Genomic DNA, 27,324 nt, shown 5'->3' on the forward strand with positions numbered 1-27,324 from the left:
GACCATGCCACTCCTCAGCTCAAAATCCTGCAAAGTCTAAAGTCTTTAAAATGACTCATAAATCCATAGCCATCTGTTTCCCATGTCCTTTCTGACCCCCTCTCCTACCAATTTCCCCCCACACTTACTCTGCTGTAGCTGCACTGGTTGCCTTGTTCCTCTAACATTACAGTATGTTCCCACTTCAGGGTCTTTTTAGTTGCTGTTCCTTTTGCCTAGAATTCTCTTTCTCTAGATATTCTCATAGTTTGCTCCCTCAGTTTCCTCAGATCTTTGCTTGAATGTCACCTTTTTGGTAAGGCCTATCCCAACTGCCTTTTTTAAAATAGCATCCTCCCACCAATGCTTCCTGTACTCCTTTCTTGCTCTATTTTTCTCCATAACATTTATTGCCATCTGATATACTACATATTTTACTTAAATATTTTGTTCGTTGTCAGCCTTCATAGAGATTTCATTATCATGATGGGAAACAGACAATTAAAAGTTGACAATAAATTTCATTCCTTTTATTCTTTTTTATAGTTAATTTTGTATTAAAGTATAATTAGCATGCAGCATTATATTAGTTTCAAGTGTACAATATAATGATTAAACAATTCTATATATTACTAAGTGCTCATCACAATAAGTGTACTCTTAAAACATGGATGGACCTACAGAGTATTATGCTAAGTAAAATAAGTCAGACAAAGACAAATACCATATGATTTCACTTATATATAAAATCTAAAAAAAAACCCCACATGAATAAACAAAATAAAACAGAAACAGACTCATAAATATAGAGAAAAAACTGGTAGTTGCCAGAGGGTGGAGGGTTAGGGGATAAGTGAAATAGGTGAAGGGGATTAAGAGGTACAAACTTCCATTTATAAAATAAATAAGTCATGGGGATGACTTACAGCATAAGGAATATAGTCAATAATATTGTAATAACTTTGATGACAGACAGTAACTAGATTTATCGTCATGATCATTTATTGTGATGATCATGTATATAAATTCAAAATACTATGTTGTGCACCTGAAATTAATATAACACTGTATGTCAACTATATTTCAATTAGAAAAAAGAAAAAAAATGAATTTCTTATTAATAAACTGCTTCAGAGCTTTGGGAAAAATAAAAAATAAAAACTGACAAAAATAAATAACAATAAAAACTCATATGCTAGGAGGTGATATATGTTATGGGTAAGAAAAAAAGGCCAATTAAGGGATTGGAGAGTGAAGGGGGTAGAAATGGAGATTGCTATTTTATATCTTAAGTGTCCAGGGAAAGTCTCATTAATAAGGTGTCATTTGAGCAGACATCTGAAGGAAATGAGAAACAAACCGGGTCAGTATTCAGAGGACAAACACTGTAGACAGAGGGAACAGCAAGTACAAAGCCCTGGAGGTGGGATTTCAGACAAGTCAAACTTAGACTGTCCTAAACAGAATCATTACATTTTCTGACTGACTTATTTCACTTAGCATAATACACTCTAGTCCCATCCATGTTGTTGCATTTTCCTTAATCCCATTCCTATATTTCTCAGTTCAGTGGATGGCAACACTAACCAGCGCCTTGCCTAAGTCAGAAACTGCAGGGCATTGGTCTGATGGGTTATGTGCCTCCTGCATTACACTGGCTGATCTAAGGCCAGAATCTGTGTCTAGTTCACCGTTATGGATGTGGCACCAAATACAGAACCTGACACAGCAGTGTTCAGAGAGTAGAAACATCACTCTGATGGATGCTGGCAATTAAGCTTAATATTAGACCTGAAGATGCCTCATTTGACTATGTTAAACAAATATATGGTGAACATTAAGTTTGTGCTAAATCCTCTGTTGGGTGCTAAGGATACAAAGATGGCCAGAGATCCTCTGCCCTGGGAAACTTGGTCTGGCTCTGTACAATCAAAAGAAACTTCTGGGGGTGCTTACATGGCTCAGTCAGGCGTCTGCTTTTGGCTCAGGTCATGATCTTGGGGTCCTGGGATTGGGCCCTGTGTTGGGCTCCCTGCTCAGCAGGGAGTCTGCTTCTCCCTCTCCTTCTGCCCCTCCCTCCCCTGCTCACAAGCTCACTCTCTCTCTCAAATAAATAAAATTTTTAAAAAAGAAACTTGTGTATAAGAAATCATAGACTCGGGGTGCCTGGGTGGCTCAGTCGTTAAGTGTCTGCCTTCGGCTCAGGTCATGATCCCAGGGTCCTGGGATCGAGCCCCACTTCAGGCTCCCTGCTCAGCGGGAAGCCTGCCTCTCCCTCTCCCACTTCCCCTGCTTGTGTTCCCTCTCTCGCTGTCTCTGTCTGTCAAATAAATAAATCAAATATTAAAAAAAAAAGAAATCATAGACTCATGTGTGTTTATATCAAAAAATGGTTTCAAAGTCATGTAAGTTCTATAACTCTGAAGATCTGTACATTGGATCAGGAGACTAACAATAATAATAACAGCAACAGTAGCTAACATTTATTGAAGGCTTTGGATGTATCGGGTTCTGTGCTAAATACTTAAATTAAATACTTAATTCTTACCCCAGTTCTGTGACATGGGTACTATTATTATTCCCATTTTGCAGAAGAGAAAACTGAGATGCAGAGAGATAGAATAACTTGCTCAGGTCACACCACTCCTAAGTGATGGGGCCAGCATCCCAGCTCAGGCAGTCTAGTAGCAAAGTCACTACACTATTCTGCTTGCTTCACTGAGAAGGACAAACTTAGCTAGCTGAGCCTCAGTCTTTTAGCCAGACAGTCATGGTCTTATACACTTTGGCCCCAGACCTATCTTTTTTAGCCCTAGTTTTCAGTTCTTTCTCTCCCCCTATATCAATATGCACCAGGCCCAGGTGTCCAGAATCCTAGCTCTTGCCCTCTCACATTGATGGGCTTTGAACTGGGCAGAAATCCTTTCCTCACTTTTCCGACTTGATACAATCATCAAGGTCATCCCTCCATAGAACTTTTCTCTGATGCCCCTCCCCACCCTGGGGGGAAGGAAGCTCTTCATTTACAATGCTCCAGATCACTTTTGCCAGACTTCTAGTCTAGCTTTCAGCTCCTCTCAGAACTCCATCCACTGAGTGCCCATTCTCCCAGAGTATTACCACTGTACCCCCTCTTCCCAATGCCTATCACCAGGCCTGGCATAGAGGAGGTAGCCATGGAACATTTAGTAAAGAAAGAAAGAAGCACTGTATTCATGTGGACCAGTCTGTCTACCTGAGTTTATGGAATTGCCTCCATACAGCCTGCACATCTGTTCTCATAAGCTTTTCACTGCAGCCACATGACACCAAGCAGCAGAGGTATTATCTCCATTATGTAGGTGAAGAAACTTAAGACAAGAAAATATTCTTGCTCTCCCATGACTAGGCCCTATAGTGACCAAACAAGTTGACCATGTGTCAGTCAGCATGTGGAAGTGGGGCCTGGAGGACTCCCTCTTTGAGAAGGCATTTTGAGGTAAAAGTTTATGACCACACTTATTCTTCCTATACATTGTCCCTGAAGAAGAGTGGACCATACAAATCAGGATCTGTGCCACCCCACCACCACCCTTTCTTCCTTAATGCACATGTGCATAATCTCATACTGAGACTTAGAAATATCAGGACCAAGAAGAAGGGCACACAGCTGGGAGACATCTTTAGCATGTCAAAGACTACTTTTGTTTTTCTAAAACCCTATATCTTTTGGACCCAGGCCAATGTTCAATATCTGTCCATCCCAAGGCTAACTCGGATGATGGAATGTTTGGCAGCTGGAAAGAGGACATGGAGGACTAGCTCCTGTGACAGGAGTAGCACAGCAGTACCTCCTTGCCTCACGATTATTTCAAGCCCACCACTTGACTGCTTTGCACAGTTCCTCTCTCCCTATTCCCACAGTGGAGACTGCCCTGGCCGTTTTTCCCTGGGCTCCAGATTTGGAAACTGTCTTCTTCAAATTGTAATATTTGGCCTACTTCAGAGAATCAGGGTTCTAGGTGAAACATGAACAAATGGCAGGCAACCAGAGGCACAAGGCAGTTGCAGAAGCATATGGAGGAGGTGCTAGAAAAAAGACACCTCCAAATCAGGTCCAACAAATGAGAATCAGGATTTTGCAAAGCAGGAAAGCACAGCTCCAAGGAAATATTATAGTTCAGACATCCAGATGGGGAAACTAAAGCTAGGGAGGAGAAGGTACTTGCCCAACAAAGTCACACAATGAGCCAGTGGCTCCCGACTACCTGCCATTTACCTAGACCCAGGACCAGAATAGGAGGTCTGATGTTCAAGTTGCTCATTTTGGTTGGAGATGTATAGAATGTCATGGAAGATCATAGAACATCATGGAATATTAGAGAAAGAATTGAGTTCAACTATCAGAGTTGGAAGAGATCAAGGAGCTTGATCAATCTTATACCCTGCTTGTGGAGATGAGGTGATAGACTGTCCCAGAGAGGAAAATGGACTAGTCAAGGTCATACGACAAATCTGAGGTAGAGCTGGAGCCAGATCCCAGCCCTAGCAAGCCATGTCATTTCCTGTGCTCCACACATGGCAGAGGCAACTGTCCTCCTCTTTCCACTCTAGCAGCTGGATCTTTTCAAGGCAGACAGGAATACTCCTTTTGCAATGCAAAAATAGCAGGCATTGTTCTCTAATCTCTTCCCTCTCCTCAACTTTAATCCCCCCACCCTTTTCAGACATTCACAGAGTTTTAGGGTAGGGCCTTCTGGATATTCTTGAGCTAGTGGTAGAACTGGATTCTTTATTGCCTCAGCTCACTAGTTAGTCCTTGGCAGCCACTTACTGCCCTCAGGCTAGTTAAGACCCAAGCTCAGGCTGGCAACCTGCCACATCCCAAACACAGAAGCCAGCAAGGCTGGTACAGGCCTCCTCATTCCACCTTGACCTCCAGTCTGGGCCCAGACAAGATTTTTCTCTCAATTTCTAGACTTTTCAGGGACAGGAAACTGCACAAAGCCTGGCTTACCATGAAAAGGTTGAGGGGCCCTCTAGAGGCCTTGGAGATCCCCTCTGGTTCCATGAAAGTGGGAAATTTGGGTGAGGGTCAAACTACAGGAACAGGTCTCTCCAGAGAAAAATGAAAGCAGCCTAGGACAGGAACCTGGGGTTCTGAATTCCAAATCTGCCCCTGTCGCTGGCAGGCTAGGTGACCTGAGGGAAGTGCCTTCCCTTCTCTGAGCAACAGCAGGCCCTTGGGTAACGGGTGCAAACTGACCTCGATGGTCCCGAAGGGCCCTGGTGTGCCTGAGAGGCCAAAGCTGGGGCATGGACGCTGCAGTTGGCTTTCCTGGCAGGTGAGTCCCCCCTCTGCTTGGCCTGGGGGCGCGCGCCGCGGGGCCCTATCTCTACACCTAAGGTTGGGCCCAGCGAGGCGCCAAGGGGCTTTGCAGTCCCCCAGGTTCCCCAGCCTCTCCGCCCCGCCTCTCCTCGCCCTCCTCTTGCTCTGGAATAAACTGCCGGGTGGCGGCCTGGGCGCCTCAGCACGATTGCATAGCGTCCACGGAAATGGGAGTGTATGCAAAACCGAAACCGAACTCCAGGGCTCCAGCGAGCCCCAGCCGGGCGGGACCGGCCCAGCGAGCTCACTGGGTCTCCCAGCCACGATCCGCCCAGTGTGGGGGCGGGAATGGGGAGTCCCAGCAAGGGGTTCTTCACGCTCTCCGCCTCCTGCAAACACCACGCCCGCGCTTATTTGCATTTAAAGGGCAATGCACCAAGGAAAACAGTGGGCGGGGCAGGACACGCCTTCCCACCGTGGCGATTGGGCCACACTCCTGCCAATCAGGGCGCGGACGCCCCACCCTGTGGCTGTGGAGTCCGTGGGGAGGGGGTATGGGGAAGCTGCCCCAAGCCTGGGGAAGGGGACGCAGTGCAGGAGGTGACTAGAGCCGTGGAGGCGGCGGCGGCGGGAGCAGCGGTGGCGGCGATCTCAGCCACAGCAGCCTAGGCTCGAGCCCCGGCCCGGGCGGCGCAGCAGACAATAACCGGGCTGGAAACCCGACCCGGCCGGGTAAGCGTTGCGCGCAGCCGGGAGCCTCCGCCTGCCCGCCGTCCGGTGCAGTCCCCTGTGCTCCGCTCCGGCCGCCTGAAGAGGGGCTCCAAGGGCTGGGCCAGTGGGCGTCCGGGCCGCTCTCCGTTCCCCCTGGGAACCCGCTTTGAGGACTTGGCTGGTGAGGGGCAAAGCAGAGTCCTCTGGGCGCCGGCGACCGCGGCTAGAGGGGGTTACAGAGGGCGGGCAGGCAAGCAGGCTAGCCTGGGCCATGCCTCCGGGCTCTCGGGAGAGGCGGGGATGAGGCCCCGCACGTGCTACCGCACGGATCCCGGAGGGGAGCCGCCAGCCAGCACCCCCAGCGGTGCATTTGTAGGCCGGGAGCTCTGCAGCTTTGTTGTAGCACATTATTAGCTGGAACAGCTGTGTTACGTGGGTATTGCTCACCCCAGCGGCCCAGCTGCCTCCCCTTCCCTCCCCTGCGCATCCCCTGCCTCCTTCTCCCCTCTGCGGATGGAGGCAGCGCGCTGGCCTGGGCCCAATGGATACTGGCTTTGGCGTGGATTGGGCTGTCCACACTGTCTGCCTCCTCTCCCAGGGAGCTGAGTTGGGCCTGTGTGCTGCCCACTTAGGAACCTCGGCCTTGCGGGCCCCAACCAGCCTCACCCCCTGCTCCTGGGCCTCCAAGCACATCTGGCGCCCGCCCCCGTGGGCAGGCGGGCTGGCAACGGAGTTCTTGCTGGACCTTAGGTTAGAGCTGCAGCTCAAGCTAGTCCTTGGGTTAGATCTGCAAGGCCGCTTTGTCCCCACTCGCCTCACCTCCTCCACTCGGAGAGCACTGGCCGCTTTTTTCTTTCCTGCCTCCCGTTTAAAAATAGCGATAAGCCTCCTGTTGGTGGGGGGGATTTCTGTGCCAGAGGCCAAGGGAGCAATTATTGTAGTAAAGAACTCACCCTTTGGGTCTGTGAGAGAGCTAGAGAGACAGCCAAACCCTCCAACTTCACAGTTACTTAAAATACACAGCCTGCTGAGCTGCTGTCATTGTCTACTGCAGACACCTCTGACACTGGTGACCACCTGACTGCAGGACTTTGCCCAGGTTCCCTGGTGAAGAGGGGCTGTGCCTTCCATGCGCTCCCCAGTCCAGGTGCCCAGGTAGCAGCTGGACTGGCCCTGCAGAGCTGGCCTCGGTTTGGTCAGACTCATCTTGTCATGGCCCACAGGGTCAAGGGGAGCCTCCTCCTACACACAAATATTTCCCTCTGTGGCTCTGTCGGCCTGCTGCATAGGCATGGATATGGGCTAGGTGGAGGGCACTGTGCTATTGGATTCCCTGCCCTACCCGAGGGCATTTTAGCAGAGCCCTCTACCCCCAGTGCAGCTCCCCTCATTCGGCCCCACCCACCGCTCAGTCACTGCACCATGGTTTGCGTCTGGCAATAAACTCTAGGCCTTTCCAAAGAACAGGAGAGAGGGAGTGACCAAGGGGCCTGGCAGGCTCTTCTTGGACCTTTGACAGCTTCTGAGGGTGGAGAACCCTGTGGGCTGCAAAACCTGGGTATTTGAGAGGAGTAAATCCCTCACTTGGGGGAAGGCTAGCTGGGGACCTTTGTGACACCAGCCAGGACTGCAGATAATACACTATAGTCACTTCTTGCCACTTTGACCAGGCACCAAAGGAAACCAACTTTTTGCAGCTGGGTATCTCCACCTCAGGGCTGGACCTGCTGTCTGCCCTGCCTCAGACCAACAGTCTCCTAATATATCTTCCCTATATAACTCCCCTTCTCACACACAAATCCATTCACCCTGCACTGTGCAAATTGTTTTCCCTCTCAGGCCCCAGCTCTGAGCCCACCTTCTCCTGGGTGTCTTTTCTGTCTGTCTCTTGCAACCCATAATGACCTCTTCTTGCTCAGAACTCCTACAAGCTTGCCTGCATCCCTTGGCCATTTGGGGGCTTAAATTTTAATAGGAGGCAAACTATAATTAAGTTTCCCTGCCTCTAATTTGTCTCCTTGATACCATGGATGTCTGGATTCTCTCAGAACCCCTCAGAGGGGTAAATGAAACCTTGAACTCAGCCACAACCCCCTTCAAAGCCTAGCAATGTATAGCAGTTCATGAATGGTCTAGAAAGACTTGCTGTCTTTGTGGAGCTTTCAAGAAGACCTTTACCTCTCCAAGTTGCACTTGTCCCGATCCATATGAAAGTGATTAGAGAAATGATACTCAAGGCTCAGATATTTATTGAGTATGCCTAATGAGAATGGAGAAGGGCGATGGGTTGCAACTACAAGAAAAAAAATTAATCATGATACCTCCCTTCAGCAACAAGCACAAGATCTGTACTGCCCATACCCCAGACTACACATATCTTTGGTTGCTAATTCATGAGCCTAGAGACAACTACTGTGGAGAGAGGAGAAATCTGTATTTGCAGGGTGATCACCCTAGAAGCTTCCAGAAAGTAGAGGGGTTTGGCTAGGCAAAGTAGTGGTATAAGCAAAATTAGGAATTGGAAGGGGTTGTTGGCAGCCAGGCTGAGAAATATGACTTAGTCTTTTCTGGTTGAGATTGTTGGATTTAAGGTAGAGAGGAGGTTAGTGCCCAGTGGTGGGCATTCCCAAATGCTAGGCTATGGAATGGGGGTCTGATCTTGGGAGAATGGGAGAAGGGGCCATTGAAGAATGGAAAATTGGGAGGTTTTGATACTTCTATGTGTGGGTGCAAATATGCGATAATAATATGGAATTTTAGAAAGGGGTCTTAGAGATTGGAAGCATGCTGTAAGTTGGAACTGTAAGAGGTCACCTTTGGATCTGGACATAGAACTGAGGGACAGCTATTTCTGGAGGGAAGTTGTACCATGTTGGCTTCCTTTAAGCCTTGCAGGGGGTGAAGTTGAAGGAGGGTGCCTAGAGTCTACATACCAATGTGGTGGAGGCTAAGCATCCCCCAGGCCTCTGTTGATCCCCATCCTTCCAACTGGACAGGGCTTCAGGGAGCATCAGTTTGGACTCCTGTGCTTACAAGGTGGAAAAACTGAGTCCTGGAAAGCAACAAGGATTTCCTTAAGATCACACAGCATTTAGGGATAGGCTGCTGCCTCCTGTGCAAGGGCTCTTACACTGTGTCCCACTGTCTCCAGTGGCCTCTGTTCAATACAAATCTTATTAACCAACCTCTAACCTTCCTCACCTCTTCCATTCCTCAGGAGTGAGAAGGTGCTGGGTTTAGCTTGGGGGCCCCATCTGGAGAACTCTACCTCCCCTTTCATGTCTATTTTGCTTTTTGGCCTTGGTCTGCAGCCTGTTGGGGGTGAAAGTTTCAGAAGGAGGGGAGGTATCTGGAAGAAGTTGAAAGTCCAATGATTCTCTCTTAGTATAGTGGAAGTGTTAAAAATTCCTCAAGAACTGTTACATTTACACTCTCTGAAAGTGTGTGTATGAGGCATGGGGGCAGCCCTGCTCCCCTGGTCCAGGGGAATAAGGAAATAAATAACAGTAAGCCTGGCAGGTCACTGACTTGCTTGTAGAACCAAAGAGGGAAAAAGGGCTTCCAGTCCCCTCACTTACAGATAGGCTACTTGAGGCTAGAAGAGGGCATGCCCAGTGTTATTCCATCACTTGAATCAGTTATCCAACTTGAATCAATCCAGGCAGATAAACTAGGTGATAAAGGTAAAGCCTCCAGATGAGACATTTCCTCCCTGTGTCACTCATTCCTTGGTCACACATCTCACACTGCCAGGAAGTTCTTTCTCAGGGCTAATCTGAGCCTCTCATGCTATACATAAACCTGTGTGCATGCACATGTGCGTGCGTGCATGAGTGCATGTGTGTGTGTGTGTGTGTGTGTGTAAGTGTTGGGGGGGGTGAGGTTGAGGGCAGCTGGCTATCATTGCTCCCGCTTAACAAACCACTGGAGATTTCATGGGCATTAAATCGTCTCTCCCCACTCCCAACTTCTGTTCTCTGAATTAAATAATCTCAGAGCTTGTCATCTCCTCTCCTTGGTCATATTTTTCAAACCTGTGCATGTGTAAGTGTATCTCCAGGAAGAAAGTTAGGGAAACCAAAACCACTGAGGAGGTGCAGGTGCCATCTGAGTGAGGGTGCATTGCTTCTCCACACCTCCCCTTTTGGGATTAGGGGATAATTATGGACAATGAAAATAATATGAGGGGGCTTGGTGGCAGCAGAGGCAGGCATACTGGTGCTGCAGGGGCATCTGGGACCTTTTGATCTGCAGTTCTTGTTGCAGAGCCTTCAGTGCTTTCATCTCCTACAGTTTTTTTTTTTTTTTTTCCCCTGCTGTGCTTCCAAACAGATACTAACCCAACCCAGCACTCCTCAGCCCTCCCTGCTGGGGGCTACTCAGGGGAGAGAGGGCTGGACCAGACCAGTTCTGGTCCCCCTCCCCTCTGGACATATAGGAAATATTTACTGGCCAGGCCTAGTGCATTTTGAAAAAGTAAAGTGTTGGGCAGGATTCTGTGGAGGGAGGCATGAGAAGTGAGGCTGGGCTGTAGTGCAGTGGTGGACTGAGCCCAACCAGTTAGGCATGCAGGCCTCCCACTGAAGCCTAGGACCCCCAAAATCACATGCCTCCTCTTTCTTTTTTTTTTTTTTTTAGATTTTTTTTTTTTTTTTTTGACAGAGACAGCGAGAGAGGGAACACAAGCGGGGGGAATGGGAGAGGGAGAAGCAGACTGCCCGCTGAGCAGGGAGCCCGATGTGGGGCTCTATCCCAGGGCCCTGGGATCATGACCTGAGCCGAAGGCAGACGCTTAACAACTGAGCCACCCAGGCGCCCCACATGCCTCCTCTTTCTGCAGCCACTAGAAAACTGGGCACAGGACTACCCTTCTCCCAGCTTCTCACACAGCCTGGGGCAAGCAGACCCCCTAGTACAATTTCCCATTTCTAGATAGGGAAACTGAGGCCCTGAACAGGGAGGGGATTTGCTCAAGGTTACACAGGAGCATAAAGTTTTTGCCCCTCAGTTCAAGGTTTCTTCCTCTAAGTACACTGATACACTGATTCTGATCCCCTCCCAAGCTTCAGTTTCCTTACCTGGCCTCTCACATAGGGTATGGTATATATAGGGAAGTGGATACATGGTAAAGTTCAGGATCTCCATTGTTCATTTGGTCCAGCTGTTCCTCTTCAGGCTTTCCTTAGCTGCCTTGTCACATCTGTTTCCCTGAAGTTAGCTCCTCTTATTCATCTGAACTGGGTGGGGGAGGTGGTGCCTGTCTTTGATGTCACCCTTGCTGGGTTAGTATTGACATAGTAGAAGCCTTACTAGGCAGGCATGGCACCCACCTCAGATATATTCTTCTCTAAGGAAGTTTGGGAGCCTGAGAGGGGTGTAGCAAATAGATGGCTTGGCTCCCAGAGCCCCCATCATTCCAGGCAAGCTGGGCAGGGAACTTCAGCAGCCTCAGGAGAAAGTGGGGCATCAAAAAGGCTTACCAGGAAAGCCAATTTCTAGGAAGAAGTGATGTCTGAGTGACCATACCTCCTAGACTGGAGAAGTCCCTATGTATTGGGGGCTAAAGGGTAGAGAAGTGAGGCTAGGAAACCTGCAAGGGGCATGCAGGGAGAGTGAGTCTTGAAGGTCAGGGAAAGGGGTTAGACTCTGACCCTGTAGGTGGTGTGGAGTAATTTGGTAAGTAGAGGAGTGATGCACTGAAATCAGGGTTATAAAAATGAATCTGGCAAGGGTATGGAGGAGATGGAAGAAGGAGAGGGAAGGAGTGGGATTTCAGTGTTGTAGCAGGGAAGGACCAGAGGGAGCTCAGCTAAGAGGCTTGTGTCATCTTCAGAGGACATGGGCGGGCAGCTGAGGAGCTAGAGTAGAGAAGGTGGCTGCAAGAGGCCCCATCACAAGGGTCTTTTATTGAACATCTGCTCAGTAACTAGAGAGCAATTTACCCTTTCCATTTATCATCTCTAATTCTTACAGTGATCCTGCATGATAACATTTTTTTCATTTTCTAGATAAGGTGTTTGAGTCTCAGGGAGATTAGGCCGATTTCTCAAACCCCACCATTTGTAAGGGATGAAGCTGGCATTTTAGTTCTGGGCTGACAAACTCCAGCTGAATTAGATTTCAATTGAACCAATGTTGTTTGAGCTCCTGCTCTGTGCTATATGTAGTGACTATAACATGAAGGAGGGTCCATTTGAGAGAGATGAACAGAAAGACCGAGGCCTGCCAGAATGAATTACCCTAGGATGAGTATGTTAACTCATTTGAGAGGCTGGTGGTGGGCAAATGGGAGCCAAGGCAAGAAGGCCCAATTTAGAGTCTGTGCTGCATCTAGAGGTTATGGGATACCCCCTTGAGAGGAGGTGTTCCTTAATGGTAAGGCTGCAAGTTAGGGGAGATGTGGTTGTAGGAGTAGCTTGGGTAAAGCTCTGCCAGCAGTCTGTATAGCCTCACAAAAGGATGCCAAGCCAGGCGGCCCTTCCTTCAGGCCCTGAACAAATGGTTTTGAGAGTGGACCTTGGCTGTGGGCTTTAGAAATGGGTGATTCCAGTTCCAGATAATCTCATAGGTCATTTCCTTTATTTATTTTTTTAAAGATTTTATTTATTTATTTATTTATTTATTTATTTATTTATTTATTTATTTATCAGAGAGAGAGAGAGCACAAGCAGGGAGAGTGGCAGGCAGAAGGAGAAGCAGGCTCCCCGCTGAGCAAGAAGCCCAATGCAGGACTTGATCCCAGGACACTGGGTTCATGACCTGAGCCAAAGGCAGACACTTAACTGACTGAGCCACCCAGGTGTCCCATAGGTCATTTCCTTTAAATAATAGCTCAAATTCTGCATCTTTGTCCCCAATGGCAAGTTTCTGTTTGAACCTTTTTTGGCCTCTCAAAATTATCTCCCAAGGAAAGGGAGAGTAAAGGAGTGTGTTCCACAATTTGGGAGTGGTGGTGGTGGAGTTGCTGATGAGGAGAGCAGCCACATTCTGGGTTGGCAGCCCTTGTATTCTGAAGTCAGCATGCTTTCTGGAATGTGCTAGATGGGACCAAAACAGTGGCAGCCAAGTGAGGACTGGAAGTGCTTCAGAGAAAGCTCAGCTGGGCTGGGACAGGGGTGCAAGGGGAGGGGGAGATGATGGCTTTCAGGTGTGAGGGGAACCTGTACAGTCCTTGCTCTCAGTCTTCCTCCTTCAATTGGGAGCTATCCCTGTGCAACAAAATGGCATTGGAATGGGGACTCCAGCGGCCTGGGGGCTGGTGTAGCTCTGTCACCATCCCACTGTGTGAACTTAGGTAAAGCCTTTTCCCAAGTCTAGATGGTTTCCTTTTCTGTGACAAGGTGACAAGGAGTTAGCATCTCCCACCAGGACTGATTAATGGATTGCTGGGAATGGCAAATGGGAGGTGAGGGAGTGGGGAGTGTTTTGTAAACTGGTAAGTGCCCCATTGGGTGAAGGGTGTCTATTGACTTGCATTTCCTTTGATGTTGGTACATTTAGGTAAATTTGAATTGTTGACCTTTCTGGCCTAGACTACAGAACATGGCTAGTTGAAATTACCCAGTTAATCCAGAGCTGCTAGCCACTAGCTGACTGGAGGCAACATTTTAGGTCCCTGAATATGAAAGGTGGCTAAAAGAGCAGCTAAAGCCTCCTGTGAGATACCAACATAGTCACCGTCATTTACCATTTGGGGCAACTGAGGCCCAAGGAGTTTTGGTGACTTACACAAACCAAGGAGTTTTGTTGCTGGAAATTGTCCAACTATAGTTTGAAGAAAATATTTTTAAAAATTAGTTGCTATGTTTTTGAGCCTCTGCTATATACTGAATTTTATTTGGTATACATATATACATTGGTTTTGTTCCTTACAATAGTTTTAAGAGGTAGGTACTCTCAATACGCTTATTTTCCAGTTGAGGAAACTGAAAGAACTTGCTAGATTTCCCCCAGGTAGGCAGAACTGATTATAGTGCAGAATTGAGTGCCTCTTGTTGGGGGGAGGGCTCTCTGTCCTCACTGGTGCTTCCTTAGTTACCATGCCCTCATACACAAGGGCAAGATGGGCCCAGAGTAGGCTTGTCCCCAGGAAGACTGCTTGGTGGAGGTCTAGGGAACTATGCCTGGTTGAGGTGATGCCTCTGGAGCTACTGCATAAATCCGCACACTTCTTCCCTGAACTCTAAGTTGGCTGAACTGGCCCCAGGAAGCTGAGCTGGGAGCAAAATATGTAAGGCTCAGGCTGCAGCTGTTTCCTCCTCACTAAGAAGGGTTCCTGGGGCAAGTTTGTGGCTCGTCTCCTGCTTGTGTTTTGAGAGGAAGGGAGGAAAACAAAAGCTCTGCCCTAGTAGCCAGCCTTCCACTGGTCCCAGCATGGCCTGAGGCTGGTCCTGGGAGCAGAGATGGCCACATCCCACTCCCTGCCATGATAGCAGCAGCTGCAACAAACTGCCCCTGCCAGGGACCCCAGAGTAGCTTTAGAGTGTTCCCTTACCCACCAGGCCACCAGAAACTTAGCCACACGTTAAGAAACCCAAGCGTTGAGGGGCCCTGCATTTGGCAGGACCACTTTCTTGGCAGGAACCATGAGGGGACTCAGCTCCAACCTGAAAATGTTGCAGAGTCTGTCCCTTGCAGTCCCCTTTGCCTTCTGCCCCACTTCACTCTCCTGGCCAGTCAATTCTGTGTTCCCAAATGAAGGCACATAGCCCATTGGGGAAGGATAGCACTGGGACCAGGTAGGGTAGCAAGGAGCATGGAGAAGGGATCTGGGCCAGAGGTAGCTAGGTAGGGCTGGGCTAGAGGGATACCAGCTGTGGGTGACCCTGCCACCTCCTGTTCTACTGTCTTGGGAGACATAATAGACATTATGGGTGGCTGTGGGGAGGTACATGGCCCTGGGAAGGACAAGGTAGGGAAATGGGAGACAGCACAGTTTAAAGGCTGGTCTTTGCCAGCAAAGGTGACCCTGGTCCTAGTTAGGAGGAGGGCCTGAAGTTGTGGGAAGAGAATGCCAGTCCCAGAGATACCCCTGCCTAGTTCACCCACTCTCACCACACACACACTTTTAAAACTGCCCTTAAGCAGAAGACTTTGTATAAATTCACACTCTTGCTTTTTTTTTTTTTTTAAAGATTTTATTTATTTATTTGAGAGAGAGAGAATGAGAGAGAGCACATGAGAGGGGGGAGAGTCAGAGGGAGAAGCAGACTCCCTGCCAAGCAGGGAGCCCGATGCGGGACTCAATCCAGGGACTCCAGGATCATGACCTGAGCTGAAGGCAGTCGCTTAACCAACTGAGCCACCCAGGCGCCCCACACTCTTGCTTTTAAAATCCCCTCACACCTGGCTTTTCCTCAGCATGGCCAAGGCAGCTGGTCCCTTGGGCTCCCCACAGTGAATGCCTTTCCCAAATAAGTGGCCTTTTACACATGGTCTGCTACTGCCTAAGAAACTGGGATTTGACTTGGAAGGTGCTAAGAATAACAGTAATGTTAATCTTTCTCATTTGCACTGCACTTTACAGTTTACAAAGTGTGTTTGGTGTCCATTATCTCATCTAATTCTCACACCACTCTAGTGATCTCCATTTCATAAGTGCTCAAGCCTAAGAAGGGTGCCTTGGCTTGTTCAGGGTCCCCTAGCATGGCCTAGAACCCAACCCTGCAGCTCACGGCTCCTTCCACAACACACTTCAGATTCCTGTGGCAGGGAGGGGGACAATGTAGAAAGTAGTGGGCTGGCTTTTACCCCAGTGGAGCACAGGAGCAAGGGAAAGAGAAGGCCCATAGGAACTGCCTTCCAGCCAGGGTATCAAGGTTCTGGAAAGCAACCCTAAGATTCAATTTGCCTAATCCCTCTGTTCATAGGAACTCCATCCCCAAACCCAGCAGGGGAATTCAGCCTTCTATCCACAAGGATGTTTAGGCCCATGAGGTTTTTCACTTGGCCCTTGGTCTTCCTGATGCCCAGCCATACTTACTAGTCTCACTCATCCCTTCCCCTAAATCATTGCCATTTCTACTAACTCCTGTCTGACAAGGCCCAGATTGAATGCCTTCTCCTCAAGGCAGCTTTTCTGAACCTAGGGGGTGTCTTTCTGCTTTTCAGATTTATCCTGGGATATGATAACAAGGTATGAAGAATGATACTCCACCATGCATCTTAAGATGGGGGCTCCTCTTTAAGACTTGTATTATGATGTGTCCTATATATAGGATCCTCTCCCTATTAGGCTAGGCACTCCCCCAAAAGCACTAGCTGGGGTTCCCCCTTCTTGGCCTACCTTGTAGAACTGAGTTTAATGTCCATCACTTACCAAATGTTCAGGAGAGGTTTGTTTCATAAATTCCACAGAGGGGAATATAATTTCATAAACAACTCCACTACTGCTATCCCATCTCTCCCATGTCTAGCACCATAAATGACAACACTGTCAATATTTTCAGGGTTGAAATGAAAACATCTCTGTTTTGAAAAGTGGGGAATTCAGATAGATGATAGGGCCCCTATTCCCATCTGATCCCGAGGAGAGGACTCTGAGTGGTTATGTGTGTGTGCATGATTGTGTATTTCAGGGTGGTGGTGGCACTGTTTACTGTAGGGATAACTCTTGTGGGGGAGGGGGAGCTGAGTTGGAAAAATACCATGTAAAAATATGTCATCCAGAAAAAAAAGAAAAACCTAGCCTGAGCAAATGACATTACATATCTCTGCAGAGAAGGGATCAGATGATATCTTTTCTCTTTTATTTTCTGGATAACCAGCCATTATCTTGCTCCAAGTTTAATATTCAGTTATGCAGAGTGCTCCTGATGGAAGCCTGGTCACACTGATGATTCAAGTGTCAAGCCAAGCAAGGCACAAGGCACAAAATTAATGTTTGCAGAGCAGGATCAGGGGCTCCAGGAAGGTTCCTCCAATTAGGTCAGGGGCTAGTTAGCTGCCAGTCTCTCTCCACCCCCAGTACTGGTCCATAATCTTCCACTGCGAGTGAATATGTGTCTTATTACTATTGTAACCAATTATAGGGTTGATGTGCTGGCAAACTACTCCAGGGACACCAGCAGGGTTTGTCTGTCTCTTTCTGGCTCCCAGCAGTTGTTTTTCCTCCTTTCTGTACCCTAGCTCCCTGTCTGCTGGTGGCTACCCTACAGAGAGGGGCCACAGTGGTGAGGAACTTTCCAGGGATAGGTCATCAGGTTTTAGCAGGCTGGTCACTGATCCATCTGTCAACCAACTGGAGTCACTAGAATGAATATATCAGACTTGGGGTGGAGGACATGTGTTGGGGTGGGTGATGGATAGTCATTTTTATTCCATCTCTGTAGCATTTGGATGTTTGGAGGATTGGAAGCCTAAACCAGAAGGGTGTGCTTTGTACCAGGTTTATAATTTAATAGCTGTTGAGAGCCTAACTTCTAGGCCAGGAACATGAATCATGTGGAGTTATGCCTTCAGGGAGCTCTCTTTCTAGATAGGGAGCTAGATGGGGGCCAAAATAATGAGAAGAAATAGTTTGCCTCACAGTTCTAAAGTGGAACATGGGGGTTCCAGTTGCCAAGAGCCACATTAAAAAATTTTCCCAGCAAAACAGTCAAGAGTCTGACCTAGACCTACCCCTCACATAACCACTAGAGGGGGAAGTATTGCTAGGCCTCTTGGACCAAGGATACTGAAGTCTAGAGAGTGCCTTGCCCCAAGGCCACCATGTGCTTTTAGCAGATCCTGGATTGCAGCTTTGCAATGTGGATCTGTGAGGCTCCTATTCTGGGCTTCTGAAGGTCTGAGCATGTGCAGATAGGCAATCTAGGGAGCCTGTGGGGAAGAGATGAAACTTCGGATCTACTTTTCTTTCTAGCCCCAGGAAAAATGTCAGTGAGAACCCAGACTAATTTGAAATTGAGGCTTGGATCTTGCAGAGCCCAGTGAGGACTCAGTGGGCTGTTTTGCCAGATGATTTTCAGAAATTCTGTGTCATCGGAGCTGACCTCCCTGCTGCCTTTCTTGCCTCCCCCTACCTTAACCACTTTGATAATTCCTCCTGTAGTCAGTAGCACAACTGGGCATTTCCCACATCTGCAGTTCCCCCTGCCCAGTGTTCTGACCTAGGGTGTGCTACTGAAGGGAGTGAACCCAATGAGGGGCTGGGGTGATGGCTGTCTATTGTTCAATGTAGGGTTTTGTTGCCTTGGGGCCCAGAGGAGACTGGCCCAGCAAGCCAACCATATGGAATGCATTAAGGTTTTCCCTACATTTTCTTTTACTTTCTTTCTGGTTCCACTCAAGCCTGAAATAACAGACACCTGTGAAAACAAACCCAGCCTGGCTTCTTGCTTATCAGTATGCTCTATCTTTGTTTCTCTCATCTCCTCTAGACCCAACTGGGATGCTTCCTGACTGATGATGTTATAACAGTGCTTGGAAGCCAGAAGGCTGCTTTTTCAGCTGAACATACCTGAGTTGTCCCCATCACTATGGAGAGTGGAAAGGATGAAGCTTCTCAGGCCAAGGGAGCAGTAGCCTCTATGGACACCCAGGACCAAGGGGCAGAGAAAGGAGCCAAGAACAAGGCAGCTGAGATAACAGAAGGGCCAGTGTCAGAGCCACCCTCATCTGGCCCAGGTAGGCTGAGGAAAACTGCCATGAAACTTTTTGGTGGCAAGAAGGGCATCTGTACCCTGCCTAGTTTCTTTGGAGGGGGCCGAAGCAAAAGTTCTGGGAAAAGCATCTCCAAGAAGGGTCTTAGCAAGAGCAAGACCCACGATGGCCTGACTGAAGCAGCCTGTGGCCCTGAAGACATTGTCAGTGAAGGAACCAGCTTTGCCTTACTCTTGCCTGAATCACCCTGCCAACTTCCCAGTTCCCAGAGTGCCCATGGGGTTTTGGAGACCGGCTCCAGATGCAAGACATCTGCGTCTGGAGCCACAGAGAAAGCTGGGGCTGAGAAGGCTCCCTCTGTGCCCAAGCCAAAGAAAGGCCTGAAAGGTTTTTTCAGCAGTATCCGCCGTCACCGGAAAAGCAAGGTCTCTGGGGTTGAACAAAGTGAGCTAGGGCCCAAGGGGCCTGAAGGGACCAGAGCCAGGCCTCATGAATATGTGAGCTCAGCCATTCTGCCCCATACTGAGGATATCCTCCAAGCCCCCAGAAAAGAAAATGCCAAACCCCAAGATGCTCCTAGGCCAAAAGTTTCTTTAGTACCAGAGCCTTCTCCAGTAGTCACTGAGAAGACAGCCTGTAAAGATCCAGAAAAACCCAAGGAGGCCTATGCCTCAGCAATTCTGCAGCCCAAGCCTGCCTCTGAAGCCAGTGGCCCAGAGGACCCCCACAGTCCAGAAACAGGGGAGAAGGTGGTGGCAGAAGAGGTAAATCCACCAAATGGCCCTGTTGGGGACCAGCTAAGCCTCTTGTTTGGGGATGTCACATCCCTGAAAAGTTTTGACTCACTGACAGGTTGTGGTGACATTATAGCAGAGCAGGACATGGACAGTATGACAGACAGCATGGCCTCTGGAGGCCAGAGGGCCAATCGAGATGGGACCAAGCGAAGTTCCTGCCTGGTGACCTACCAAGGAGGTGGGGAGGAGATGGCTTTGCCAGATGATGATGATGAGGAAGAGGAGGAGGAGGAGGTGGAATTAGAGGAGGAAGAAGAGGATGTCAAGGAGGAAGAAGAATATGACTTAGAATATCTGTGGGCAAGTGCCCAGATGTACCCAAGGTCCAATCTGAATTTGGGCTACCATCCCATCACATCTCCAGGCCACCATGGCTACATGCTTCTTGACTCAGTTCGATCTTATCCTGGCTTAGCCCCTGGGGACCTTTTGACTCCTCAGAGTGACCAGCAAGAGTCTGCCCCCAATAGTGATGAGGGTTATTATGATTCTACAACACCTGGATTTGAGGATGATTCAGGTGAAGCCTTGGGGCTTGTCCGCAGGGAGTGCCTGCCCCGAGACAGCTACAGTGGAGATGCCCTGTATGAGTTCTATGAGCCAGATGATAGTCTTGAGACCTCCCCACCTGTAGATGACTGTCTTTATGACCTCCATGGTCACAACTCTGAGATATTTGATCCCTTCTTGAACTTTGACCCCTTTTCTTCCTCTCGGCCACCTGGGGCAATGGAGACAGAGGAAGAACGGCTAGTGACCATCCAGAAACAGTTGTTGTATTGGGAACTTCGGCGAGAGCAGCTTGAGGCCCGAGAGGCGCAGGAGGCACGTGCCCGAGAAACTCACACCAGGGAGGCCTATACCCAAGAAACTCATGCCAGGGAGACCCATGCCCGAGAAGTTCATGTCAGAGAGGCCCAAGTCCGAGAGGCCTATGCCAGGGAAGCCCAGGCCCGAGAGGACCATGCTCAAGAGGCTCAAGTCCGAGAGGTTCAGACCTGGCAAGAGAAGCCCATCATGGAATATCAGATGAGGCCCTTAGGCCCATCAGTGATGGGCCTGGTAGCAGGGGTATCAGGGGCCTCTCAGACTTCCCACCGGGGAACCACCTCAGCTTTCCCTGCCACTGCAAGCAGTGAGCCAGACTGGAGGGACTTCCGTCCTCTGGAGAAGCGTTTTGAGGGAATCTGCTCCAAGAAGGATCAAAGTACCTGTCTGATGCAGCTCTTCCAAAGTGATGCTATGTTTGAGCCAGACATGCAAGAAGCAAACTTTGGAGGATCTCCCAGGAGGGCCTACCCTACTTATTCACCACCTGAGGAGCCAGAGGAAGAGGAGGTTGAGAAGGAAGGGAATGCCACTGTGAGTTTCTCACAGGCCCTTGTGGAGTTCACCAGCAGTGGGAACCTCTTCTCCAGCATGTCCTGCAGCTCTGACTCTGACTCATCCTTCACTCAAAACCTCCCTGAACTGCCCCCTATGGTGACTTTTGATATCGCTGATGTGGAACGGGATGGGGAAGGCAAGTGTGAAGAGAATCCTGAGTTCCACAATGATGAAGACCTTGCAGCCTCCTTGGAAGCTTTTGAGCTGGGCTACTACCAGAAACACACATTCAACAACTACCACAGTCGATTCTACCAAGGTCTGCCCTGGGGTGTGAGCAGTCTCCCTCGCTACTTGGGACTGCCTGGCATGCACCCTCGGCCTCCACCTGCTGCTATGGCCCTCAACAGGAGGAGTCGCTCCCTGGACACTGCGGAAACCTTGGAACTGGAGCTCTCCAATTCCCACCTTGCCCAGGAATACACAGTGTCTGATGAGCTTCAGGCTCAGCAGGAAGATTCAAATGAAGAAGAGGAGGAGGAAGAATGGGGCCGAGACAGTCCTTTGTCCCTTTATACTGAACCACCAGGGGCCTATGACTGGCCTGCCTGGGCTCCCTGTCCTCTTTCAGTGGGGCCAGGCCCTGCCTGGATAAGTCCCAGCCAGTTGGATTGGTCTTCTGGCCAGTCTCCATATGGGCAGACAGCCTGTTGCATACCTCCTGTGGCCATGTCAATGTTGCTGTCAGTACCAGGTCCAGAGCCAAGGGTACCTGGGATATCCAGGCCTCAGTTATCTCGGCCTTCACACCTACCCCTGCCCATGGTCCCTTGTTATAACTTGCAGCCACAGGCTTCTCAGAGTGTGAGGGCCAGGCCTCAAGATATGCTGCTGCCTGTTGATGAGCCCAGTTGCTCCTCCAGTTCTGGAGGCTTCAGCCCCAGTCCTCTGTCCCAGGCCAAGCCTGTGGGCATCACTCATGGCATCCCTCAGCTGCCCAGGGTCCAGCCTGATCCCCAGCAGCCTCAACCCATTCACTACAGGGCTTCCAGCCTTGACCTGTCAAAGGAGATGGCTGAGCAAGGTGCCTCTCTCCCCCTCCCCACCAGCTACTCCTCCACTGCTGTGAATGGAAAGCTAGCTGAGTAGTCATCTATGCTGGAGTAGGGGCATGGGGCCTGAGCATGTGAATGGGGATCAGGGGTTGGGCAGAGGGGTGGGGGGATGGGGGTTGCTATTTAACTTGAAAATCCTTTTGGCCAAGGAAAGATCCTATGAGTTTTTGCCTTTGTTTTCCCACTTCCCTCTTCTGCTAATCTGTGGTCACATTCGGCTTGAGTACATCTGCCCCAGGAGGCTGCTGCTGCTCTGTTGCTCCAGCTTTTACTTTTGGGTTTTCTTGTTACCCACACAGGGTTTGGGATGCTGTACTTTTGTGCCTATTCCAGTTCCCCAGTTAGTGATTATATATATAGCATGCCTCCTTGACACAGGCTGAACCCTTAGTACCCCTGCCACACCCCTACACACAGTGAATAATGAACCACTGATGAACAGCCAGGTCTGCACTGCTTCCCACTTGAGGACAGGGGGCTTGTTTGCTGTTAACAATGTGAAATAATGGTACAGATCCTCCCCATCCCCACTCCCTTCAGTCTTGGCATAGCTGTCACCATTACATCAGATGATTATAATCCATTCACCCCAGCTAACTGTCCTTAGGATCAAGTAGCTTGTGTCTCACTGCCTATTGCTGTGGACTTTGGCATTGTAACCAGATGGGGGCCCTTTAACCTGGTCTGCCATAGCTTGGGTTAAAGACAAAAATGCTGTCCCCTTAATGGCATGATCAAATTCATTCTGTTGCAAACAGAAGACAAAATAGAGTTCTATTGTAGATACTGCCATAAGGCTTGAGTTGTGGAATGATAGAGTTTTTTCCTTCTTCCTCTCTTAAGCTTGTGACGTCTGAGTTACAGACACTTTTGAATTTTTCTTTTACTCCAAAGGAAACTTTCACAATCTCATCACAAGGAACATATTCTTTTAATTGAGATACAGGAAGAGAAGCAGCCTAAATTAGGCTTGGCTATAGGGGATCAGGGTTTTTGCGGGTTGCAGGGGAAGGATAGGAGAGAGTTCCATTTGTCCCTGATGGCAGGAGAGAATTTTAGACATTGCATAGCTCAAAGTAACCCAGCTTCTTAGAAGAGAAAATTGTTTCTTCCCCCAAAGCAAAAAGTTCCTAATCCTTGCCCACCCCTCCATTTGGATGCTGTAAAGAGCCTCCAGAGACACCAGGCTAGCACTCCCAAGAGACAGGATACCAAAGGCATCTAGGCTGCTGTTCTGGTTCTCTAAAGAGCTTTCATCTTCTCATTAGCCAAGTCCTTAGCATCCTCAAAGGACCAGCCTTCTTGAGAGGACAGTCTGTGACCTGCCCTCACTCTGCCAAGCTGCAGGATTCTGATTGCATGGCAGTTGCAGCCCTTTATGGAGTGAATGGTACACTCACTTCTCCAACCACAGTTTTCATGTTAAACTAGCTTGGAAATACTGGTGAAGAACAGTTGCTGTCAGGAAGACATTGCAACAGGCTAATCTAACCTGGCTCAACCTCTCATGAATCACCAATAAGAGAGGGTTCCTTTTAATTTCTTTATTGGAAATAGAATATGGAACATTTTTTGCCTGGGTGTGTTGACCCAAATTATAAACTTTGCCTTCCTGCCCCTGTCCCTTACCCCACTTATCTCCATGCCTGTCAAGAGAAGAGGTCAACAGGGCTCTTGGGAACAGAGGCTGTTGGCTCTCTGAGTCAAGGGGGCAAACTTTATGGCAAACTTCCTCTTGGCCAGAGTATGTATCTGTGCTGGTTTTTATCACCATTTCTCAGATTGGGGTTGGCAGTGATCCTTCCCACAAAGAGCAAACCTGTCTGATAAAAGCTTCACCCCTGGAAGTACCACATGAGTTTGTGTGACACTAACACCACTGTTCAAGGGACCCAGACCAACTCTCCAGGCTAATTCTGTCTGCATTGTGAAGAAATACATAAGTCATGGAGTTGGAGAAAGAAAGAGCATGAGGAAGGCCCTCCTCACCCCAAGCACAGCATTCCAGGAGAGAAGTGCCCAAATTCCGACCATCTGGCCTCTTACCAAAGCTGCCCTGGGAGGGTGGGACTGAAATAGGCCTGGCTGTTTGGCAGGAAGTAAACACCAAATGCCTTTACAACAGGGGAAACCCCACTACTTGCCTCCTCTCTCTCTGCTTGTCCTTCAGGGCAGTTCAAGCTCCTATCTGTATATGGACTGTGCCAGCCACAGCAGGTAGTAGAGCCATCACCAGCCTCCAGAGCCTGCTGGGCCTCCAGCCTATCTGAGAAGAGAAAAACTAGATGGTCAGCCTTTGGCCAAGGGCAGAGGGCTGCTCTCAGTGAAAAGAAGGCAATAAGAGAGGTGCTGCCCCTGAGGGGAAGTCATCAATCATCCTAATACACTTTGCTGGGCTTTGGAAGGTCAAATACAGAGTAAGGCCTAGAACTGAGCAACATCTCATGGTTTGGGCAACATTGCTGCCTGCAAGTTCTTTCAATGTCCTTGCCAGCCCAAGGACAGGATCCTCACCACCAGAAGTGGGACAGTCAGGGTGAATGGCTACAGAAGCCGGGCTCCTTTGAGTCTCACTCTATATCCAAGCAGTTGATGGCCGAATCCCACCAGCAGCCTGGAAGAGGAAGGAAGATCTAGCTGGGGACATGTGTTGATGGCAGCACAGGCTGACACTGGAGAGCCAACTAATCTCCAGGCCTCTCCCCAAAGATAGCCAGTGCTTGCTTGGCTGGCACCAGATATGCCCCGGACTACTAAAGGTATTGATGTCAAGCCCACATATCTTAGGCTGTGACCAGATGAGCACCATGTCTGCATTGCAGGGTGTTGGAATAATGCTTGTGGATGTGATTTCAAGGGAAGATATGACTTGAAAGGGGGTGTCTGCTGTCATCTTGCTACCCAGCAGGCTTATTCAGTGCCAGACAGCTCTGATCCTGAGAATTCTCAGATGAGACCGGTCTGTGGGGAACCAGTGACTGTGGATAGAGAAGGCCAACTAGCGGGCTTCTTTCAGGGCTACCAGTTTCTCAGTGCTTTAGCACCTTCAAGGAAGCCCTGCCTTGGGGCACTCAGCTTGGGCACCTGTTCATAAGCCTCCTGGGCCAAAGGCTTTGGTCAACACTATTCTCTCTTCCACCTCAATGCTGTACCAAGCAGGGAATTAGCTTCCTACACCCAGGGTGTATTCCTCTCATCCTGTTGCCAGCAACTTTCCCACCCTTGCCAGTGCCACCGCCCCACCCACCCTCGGCCCCTGGGCCCAGTTGCTAGAGGGAGGCATGGGGGATTTAGCAGGGAGACTTCAAGTTTACCCATGTGTATGTTACATCCAAGTTGTTTTTAATATATATATATATATATATATATCAAAAGTCAATTATCTATTTTTGTATTGTTTGCATTTTATATTCATGGAAAACAATGTTTATCAATTGTTCTTTTCTGATATATTTTATTTTTAAGTGGTGCTGTTTATAGTTTTAAACAAAACAAAGATGACACAAAAATTGCTGCTGCTTGTGCAGAGGGCTGGCATCTCAACCACCTAGGGTCCTCACTCTTTCCCCTCTCCTCACCCCAATGTATCTTACTGTCCATCCCCTCCCTCCATGATAGGGACAGCAAAAGATGCCCAGGTACTATGACAAATGCCAGGTGACTCAGGCATGGAGAACCTGGTAGATAGCATGTTGTTTATGGCTTTATTTTTTCTTTTGGACCCTGCCCCTTCCCCATGTGTAGACCTTCTGGAAGTACCCATCTCTCCTCTCTCCCTCCCCCCCTCCTTTTCATGTTTTGTGCTTTCATTTTGAAATGAGTCCCCATGTTGTGCTATTTGTCATTCTGAGTTTCTCCAAAGGAGCATTTTGGGGACATTCTCCACCCAGTGGGGAGGACATGGAGTTTCTATCATGCCCCTTTTCCCTAAGAAGCTGAAGAGACAGATAGTGATGCTTCAGCCACCATGAATTGGCCATCTCATTGGGGAAACCCTTGCATGGGACTTTCCAAGAACTCAGTTGACATTTGCCCAGAAGAGATGTTGGAGAACTCCTTGACCCCTCTTGCTGCTTTGGGGGTATCTCTCCCCCTACCGCCCTTTCCCCTGCCTTGTCCTGCTCCCGTTCACATACGAATGGTATTATGGGGGAACAGTGACTATCAGGGTAATGTCTTGCTGGTCTGATTCCCACTTTTCTATCCTGCAGTCACTCCTAAGAAGAAAATCCACATGGCATGTATATGTGTGAGGGTTGGGCCTACTGAGAGGCGGGGCTTTAATTATTATTCTTGTTACTATTGGTGCTTGTTTTCCCTGCTGTATATGGGGGCGGGGTGGAGAAGAAACGAAGAATGTATATTTAGCTCATTAAATAAAATGGCTGGAGGACAGAGGGAAGAAATCGGTAACTGCAGTACATACCCACCCCAGGTGTAAGAGTTTTCTCTCTCCCAGTGTAAAATGGGGAGCGTGGTCCCTGGATGTGCCCTAGCTTCCCCTTCCTTATCCCTGAGACATCACATAATTGTCCAATCCTAGCTCTCACCGGATATCTTGATGCATTGCCTATTTGTTACAACATATATTTCTTTTGCTGAATGCTAATAAACTGGGTTCAAGAAGGACCCCTCCCCCCGTCACAAAAGTGTACTCTTGTGGTTTGTTCCACAGCAGCATGCCTGTGACCCATGGTTGTTGGGTTTGCCCTTGAAGGAAAATGGAGAAAGCAAGGAGGTTGGCAGGGGCTGGGGATCACCCGCTGGGGAAACAGAAGCCAGAGCTGAAAGTAAAGTAGAGGAAACTTCAGTTCTTCATCCAAGTCATGCCCTGCATCTGTCTGATGCAGTGTTGGTAAACTCTCCATCACACTTTTCACATTTTGAGAACTGCCAGGGGCTGGTTAGCACTTCTAAACTTAGCCTCAGTTCATTCAAGTGTGCTGACATCCCCACCAGCCAGGAGGCAGAGGTGTGGACCTCCTACTGATGGCTCCATCTAAAGGATAGTACTGATAGTGGGACTCTCCAGCCAAGCTGCAGGAATGGCATTCTTCACCCAGGTTTATGGGCAGAGATGCTTCCTGGGCAGCTTACTGCTCCACCTATTCAGCTGTGGGGTTGAGTGGGAAACATGTGTTTTACCCTTGGCTCCTGATAAGCAAGGGCTTCTAACACCTGCTAGTGGGCTCCCTTGAGTTCTTCCCAATTGCCATGCCCAAGCCAGAAGGCCTGAAATAGTAGCTGCTTGAAACTGCTATAGACTGTAGACAGTACTGCCACAGACACATAGGTAAACTCCCTGGGGTTCCTTCCCAGATTAGCAAAGAAGTTTGGTGGCCCCCAACACCGCATGAATCAAGCAAAGCCAAAATAAAAGCAATTTAATGAGAGAGAAAAGAGAGAAGCTCCTGGGAGGGGAGTTAATAATTCATAGATGTTGAATTGTCTGCCAGGGACTGCTCATGGAAGGAAGAGGGTCATGGTT

General features: G+C 48.9%; 1 protein-coding gene across 1 annotated transcript; it reads left to right on the top strand.

Annotated features, from left to right (window-relative positions):
* The first annotated feature begins 5,824 nt into the window (after nt 1-5,824).
* AMER1 (APC membrane recruitment protein 1) lies at nt 5,825-26,473 on the top strand. Its single transcript, XM_035004696.1, has 2 exons — nt 5,825-6,019; nt 18,376-26,473. Exon 2 carries the CDS (start codon nt 18,475-18,477, stop codon nt 21,868-21,870), a length of 3,396 nt encoding a protein of 1,131 aa, XP_034860587.1. The 5' UTR covers nt 5,825-6,019; nt 18,376-18,474; the 3' UTR covers nt 21,871-26,473.
* Nucleotides 26,474-27,324: the final 851 nt, after the last annotated feature.

The sequence above is a fragment of the Mirounga leonina genome, unplaced genomic scaffold (genome assembly GCF_011800145.1).
Source record: "Mirounga leonina isolate KUSES-001 unplaced genomic scaffold, KU_Mleo_1.0 Mir_101097, whole genome shotgun sequence".
NCBI classification, from domain to species: Eukaryota; Metazoa; Chordata; class Mammalia; order Carnivora; family Phocidae; genus Mirounga; species Mirounga leonina.